This window comes from Lycium ferocissimum, unplaced genomic scaffold (genome assembly GCF_029784015.1).
Source record: "Lycium ferocissimum isolate CSIRO_LF1 unplaced genomic scaffold, AGI_CSIRO_Lferr_CH_V1 ctg6363, whole genome shotgun sequence".
NCBI classification, from domain to species: domain Eukaryota; kingdom Viridiplantae; phylum Streptophyta; class Magnoliopsida; order Solanales; family Solanaceae; genus Lycium; species Lycium ferocissimum.
In genome coordinates, this window is record NW_026726329.1 from 10255 (window position 1) to 16792 (window position 6538).

General features: G+C 36.1%; 1 protein-coding gene across 1 annotated transcript; it reads left to right on the forward strand.

Moving 5' to 3' along the window:
* The first annotated feature begins 690 nt into the window (after positions 1–690).
* Positions 691–6314, forward strand: LOC132045226 (putative clathrin assembly protein At5g57200). Its single transcript, XM_059435772.1, has 15 exons — positions 691–958; positions 1057–1126; positions 1540–1637; positions 1780–1918; positions 2002–2129; positions 2211–2303; positions 2652–2702; positions 3671–3736; positions 3825–3890; positions 3994–4074; positions 4173–4253; positions 4912–5097; positions 5176–5251; positions 5343–5464; positions 5640–6314. The coding sequence occupies exons 1-15, from the start codon at positions 878–880 to the stop codon at positions 6039–6041; spliced, it is 1740 nt and encodes a 579-aa protein (XP_059291755.1). The 5' UTR covers positions 691–877; the 3' UTR covers positions 6042–6314.
* Positions 6315–6538: the final 224 nt, after the last annotated feature.

The following is a 6538-nucleotide window of genomic DNA, read 5'->3' on the forward strand; positions in this document are numbered from 1 at the left end:
CCACTTAGGAAGACGATGACAACAACAACAATATACCCAGTATATTTTCACAAGTGAGATCTGGAGAGGGTAGAATGTACGCAGACCTTACCCCTATCTCGAGGAGGTAGAGAGGTTGCTTCCGAAATCCCGCGACGAAGAAAGAAAACAAGGGGAAGAAAAAAATGAGAGGAATATAGTAATTGAGGTGGGACCCAGTAGTCCAAATGTCTAGCTATTAAGAATCTCACACAAGTATGGCTTGGTATGTGAGACCCAAAATAAAATTGCTCCACAACTTAAACTGTGGCAGTATAAACTGGCTCATAATTGCTCCCCTTTTTTTTTTTTTTATCCCATTCCCGAATTTTGTTATCAACAAAATTATGCTTCGTGTCCAAACTAAAAACATCCAAATTTAGGAAAAAGACAAAAGCTACCTTTCCAAAACCTACGGTTTGTATAATTGTATTATTTGTATCAAATGCATAGCATTTACCAAGTCTAACGTCCCACAATGCCAGACGACTATACTTTGTCATTGCACAACTGTCCCTTTTATGCTGCTTCCATTTTAAAATGACTACAAATCAAATATTAGAATCATCCTCTTTTTTTTTTTTTTTTTTTTTTTTTTTTTTAAAATTTCAACGGAAAGATTGTGAGAGAAAGGGGTTGGTTGGCTATTTTTTTATTGAAAAAAAAAAAAAAAAAAAAAACAAGGCTTATGATTGGCTATTTGTTAATGAAAGCACAAAGGCTTATGATTTCCAGAGAAGAAGAAGAAGAACTTATCAACCTTCTTCTCTCTTTCTCTTTTATCTTTTTAACATTTGATCCAAGAAGAGATTTTTGATTTCCAGAAAAAGTAAATCATTCCTGGGGGTTTAGATTTTGAATGGATAGCTTTAGAAAAGCTTATGGGGCACTTAAAGATTCAACCAAGGTTGGCCTAGCCAAGGTCAACAGTGAATTTAAGGTCTGCATATGAAACAAAATAATTTCCTTTAATTAAGATTAATAATTTTAATGCACATTTCTTGATGGATTGAAATTTTCTTTTTTGTTTGGATTAAGGATTTGGATATCGCGATTGTTAAGGCAACAAATCACGTTGAAAGCCCTCCAAAAGAAAGGCATGTTGCAAGTGAGTTCGTAGAATTTTTGTTCTTTTGATTGTTTAAGATATACATGTATTTCATCGAAGGATAAATCCTATATCTGCTAGATCAGTGATTGAGGCTATGGTACATTATCTAAATGCCTTCTATTTGATCCCTTAACATACAATATATGTTCTCCCTCTTTACCTGAATTGTCAATTCAATATTTTTCATAATTTGGTTTCTCACATTTTAAGTCTTTGTTTCTGTTTTGGACCGTAATTTTTGTGGTTGTGGGATGGTATAATCATTTATTTCTTAATTGAGACAGGCCCTTCAGTTACATTTGTTTTGGTTGAAGGAGCCCCAAACCCATCTGTAATGGACTGAAATATTATTAATAACCTAATTTTTCTCTTAATCTCTTGTGGATGTTCATTGAGATTGTTTTCCTTAGTGATATTTGCTGCAACATCGGTTACACGTCCACGAGCAGATGTTGCCTACTGCATTCATGCACTCTCTAGACGGTTGGCAAAGACACGCAACTGGATTGTAAGTCTTCTCAATTACTTTTGAATAACTTCTAGTCTATTCTGATTGCTCGAAAGGAGGATTCAACTTCCCATGCATGCATGGTGGTTTATGAATGATATTGTGAATTATTCTTTCAACTTTTAAATCTCAAAATTTTCAGGTTGCACTAAAGACACTGATAGTTATTCACAGAGTTCTGAGAGAAGGTGACCCTACATTTAAAGAAGAGTTGCTGCATTTCTCTCACAGAGGACATATTTTCCAAATATCAAACTTTAAGGATGACTCAAGTACACTTGGTAAGCTTAGCGTCATAACTTTTCCTGTTTTCCTTTCTTGATTCATATTACTATCTTAGAGGACATATTGTTGTTTATGACAGCCTGGGATTGCTCCGCATGGGTACGGACTTATGGACTCTTTCTGGAGGAAAGACTTGAGTGTTTTAGGACTTTGAAGTATGATATTGAGGCAGAAAGATTGACTAAAACTTCACCAGGAATTAACAAGGTCTCCTTTTCTGCATCATTTAGTTTGTTGATTTCATGCCAGATTCCTGAGAAAATAATTGTAGATTTGAATTTGCATCAGGTGCATAGCAGAACAAGGCTCTTAAATGGTGAAGAACTATTAGAGCAGCTCCCAGCATTGCAGCAGCTTCTCTATCGTTTGATTGGTTGCCAGGTCAGAATTACCACTTGGCTGTTCAGGAAGCTATACTGACCTTCTTTTTTGATATCCTAACATTGTTTCAATATTTTCTCCTCCAACACCTTGCATGTTTTCCACTTAATGTCTCATAATTTAGACATATAACTCTATTTTTAAATATTAGAATTATCGCCGAATCCCGCCACCCGTATCCGTATCCCCGAATCTTAAAATTTAAATCATGAAGAATCCGACCTCTAGATCCGCACCCGCATAACTTAGGCTCTACTAGCCTGTTTTTTTTTTTGTTTGCTTGTCCAATACGTCCATGTGACGTTTTGGTATCCGGATATTGGTTCTAATTTCTTGTGGATTTTGCAGCCTGAAGGAGGAGCTTGCTACAACTTTCTTATTCAGTATGCCTTAGCACTGGTATGGCAGATACTAATTTTACCACTGAGACCTGGATTATGTTGCACTGTTCTCTTTTCAGATTCATAGTTTGTACACCTATGTGAATAAAGTTTATACACATTTTGGTTTATTCATTTAGGGATACAAAATTTCTAACCAGAAGACATTCCTTAGTGCAATCTAACAAAAATAAAGAGTAGTCATGATACACAAACATATTTGGGCTACTCATTTAGAGACCAAAATTTTCTAAACAAAAAACTGTGTAACTAAAAATTAAAGAGTAAGTCAAGACTCTCTGCATCATGGCAGGTCTCTAACTTCACGGTTGGTGCCCGCTCACTTTTATCATACCTTTATCTCTGATATTTGCTTTTAGGAGCTGTTGACAGTACTAATGGCTTCCCAAAGGTAGAATGTGGAGGTCCTTTACACCTCTGATAATCTTACTGCAGCTCATAACACACTCTTTGAACAACCAATCATACTTGGAAGTTCACGGAAATTTTATAAAGCTCATAAAGGGTTTGGATTCTGTGTATATAAAAGTTGTTAGGCTGCTTGGTTAGCAGCATGAACTTCACAGATTCTTTGGACTATTGGCAATGGCTAGATCGTGAAGAGGAAATAATCAATGAATTAGATGAACGAAGGGAGATTCCACAAGATGGAAAATGTCAACACTTGATTAAAAATTCATGTGGATGGGAAATGGATATCTTAAATCTTGCAAATACATTTTCATCTAAGGATAATTAGTCCATAGAGTTGAATTATAAAGGTTCTCCAATAGCTTAGTCTTAATTATCCCAGTAGTACCAGCTACTAGTTGTAGCTAATGAATGAAAATAAGTGACACTACATGGACACTGACTATGAAAATAAGTGACACTACATGGACACTGACTATAGTAAGGCTGGTGTTATTTTTGTTGCCACTAAATCATAGATTGTGTAGATAACAACCCCACTTGTACTTGCTGCAGGTTTTGAAGGAGAGCTTCAAGATCTATTGTGCAATCAACGACGGCATTATAAACCTTGTTGATTTTGTAAGATCATTTTGGCCTCTTTAAACTATACCAGTTATCCTCCTATCTTATTGGAACAGTAATTGGTCACTATCTCACTTTTATGCAGTTTTTTGAAATGTCCAAGCATGATGCTATAAAAGCTCTCAACATATATAAAAGAGCTGGGAAACAGGTGTATAAGGATCTCTAAATGTGTCAGAATGTAGTAAAATGATATCCTATATGTGATGGCTAATCTAAAGTTATTTTTCTTTCCTTTTCCCACCTTAATGTAGGCTGAAAGTCTAGCTCATTTTTATGACTTCTGCAGAGGGTTGGATCTTGCTCGGACATTTCAGTTTCCTGTTTTGAAACAGGTCTCTTCATTTTGCTTAAAACTTGAAAGGCAGTTTCTCTTGAAGGTTGCACCATCTTTATCAATCAATTTTTTTTTTTTATATTTGATTTTTTGAAGCCTCCTGCTTCCTTCCTGGCAACTATGGAGGAATACATAAGAGAAGCACCTCAGACAGGTTCCATGTCATGTAGGAGGCTGGTAAGATACTCTGGATCTACACTTTTTGAGCTATCAATGGTCCATTTTAGGACACATTATCTTTTCCTTTGTAATCACACGAACAAAAGTAATCAGGATATTCAAACGCATAGACTACTATGACTTGCCAGTGTTTACTCTATTGATATTTGAACGTTAGCTCAAACAGTTCAGATTGGGCCAAGCCATTTACAAAGAGTTTGATAGGTAAAAGAGAGAGTACCAAGATTTTAGAGAATTGAGATTGAAGCCAATTATGAACCAGTTTCATATTAAGAGAAACAACCTATTTAAAGACCACTCCCTAGAAATCAACTACGTCTAGCTACCATTCCCCAAACACAAAGCATCAACGCTATGCTGAAGTCATTCACCTAACATATTAATGCCTACTGTATGAGAGGAAATTTGGAAAAAACAAAAGTTGGAAGAATATAGAGTGATATAAGAAGACAGGAAAAAATAAAAAAGTTTGCAGCTAAAATTTCAGTCAGTATCTACAACGGTGTAAAATTTTCCTTCATTCTTCTATTATCAGTTTAGATTAACGTATGTGTTGCAGTTCTTATCATTTTAAGCATGGGAAAAATAAATATGAATTCTAGTTTCTAGCTATGTACTAGTGGCCTCAATGGAGTTTGTCATTGTTATCTGATAGGAGTACAGAGAAACAAAGCAAGAACCTGAAGAACCTAAAGAACCTATCCTTGAAGAAAGGGCAGAACAAGTTGAAGAGGCTGAAGTTGATAAAGAAGAAGAGGTTGAAGCACAAGAGGAACCTCAGTCTGAAAAATTAGAAGAAACTCCACCACTTATATCAAATGAAGAGCCTGTTGATTTGTTGGTAAGCTTTTGTTAGTTCACTCCCTTTTGGAGTTTTAAGTTAAAACATGAATCTCATAGATGCATGTTTTTCATGCAGGGTTTGAATCAAGTGGATCCAAAAGTTGCAGAATTAGAGGAAAGCAACGCGTTGGCTCTTGCGATTATTCAACCTGGTAATTTATGCAACTTTTCTGCTGCAAATAGGAAGTTTCTATTGCAATGTTTGCTCACTTATTTATTTTTTGTATTAAAAATGTCATACAGGTAAAGAAAATCCATCAGCAAGTTATCAATTGAGTGAAATTGGAAGCACGTCAGGATGGGAACTGGCTCTTGTTACTGCATCGAGCAACAACACGAGCCAAGTCACACATGATAAAAAATTGGTATATTCCTTTCTCTAATGCATGATTATCCTTTTAGAAGATGACGTTAAAAAAATTTCCTTTTTGTTTTAAGATTTTGAGTCATATTTTGTTTTCAAACTTCTTAAGAGGTGAAGAATTCACAATAGTGCAACATGCCCTAACTCTGCAAATTTACATTATGGTCCTGTATCAGGCTGGGGGATTCGACAAGTTATTACTTGACAGCTTGTATGAAGATGATGCAACTAGAAGGCAAATACAACTGCAAAATGCTGGCTATGATGCAGGATACGGGTATGAAATCCCTGGCAAGAATCCATTCAATCAACATGACCCCTTTGCGATGTCAAACAACATAGCACCTCCAACAAATGTACAAATGGCAATAATGGCTCAGCAGCAACAACAACAACAACAACTAATGATGCAACAACAACAATTCCTGCAACAAAATATGATGATGGTATCACATACTCAGTATCAAGGTCAATATCCTCAACAAGTTCCATACATGGGGTCCGCAAACCCTTTTGGAGATCCCTTCTGCTATCAACAGAGCTCAATGCCACCAAAGGGAAACCAGTCACTTCTTTAGAGTTCTTTAACAAGATTACATTGCATTCTTTAATTATTTTTCTATAGGAAAAGTTGATATTCTCCATTAACTTTTCTTTTAATCATTGTGCTTTCCTTCTTTGTGAATTTGAAATGTCTATACAATGATTTCGCCCATAGTGTCTAAGGTTTTCCTATGCCGAGGGTCTACCGGAAACAGCCTCTTTACCATCGTAGAGGTAAGGTCTGTGTATATTCTACCCTCCTCAGACCCCACTCTGTGGGATTTCACTGGGTATGTTGTTGTTGTAGTGCTAGGGTTTTCATATTTACTTCTGTGTTAGTTACTGTTAGGATCTTGCTACCACCTATGCACTCAAAGAACCAGGTTCTTTGAGCAATTATGCAAGAAGGTAAATTGCAAAATAAGTATACCAACACAAGAAATTTTGCTTGGAAAACTCCTAGCTCAAGCGAGGAAAAACCCACGGCATACCTCTTGTAGGACTATCCCTAACTTCACTAAACACGAGCAAT

What these genes read in the sequence shown, in the direction of transcription:
- LOC132045226 (XM_059435772.1), top strand. Translation starts at nt 878, where the DNA reads ATGGATAGCTTTAGAAAAGCTTATGGGGCACTTAAAGATTCAACCAAG. An exon ending in AGGTCAACAGTGAATTTAAG is followed by an intron (nt 959 to 1,056) that starts GTCTGCATATGA and finishes GTTTGGATTAAG; the next exon opens with GATTTGGATATCGCGATTGT. An exon ending in ATCGTTTGATTGGTTGCCAG is followed by an intron (nt 2,304 to 2,651) that starts GTCAGAATTACC and finishes TGGATTTTGCAG; the next exon opens with CCTGAAGGAGGAGCTTGCTA.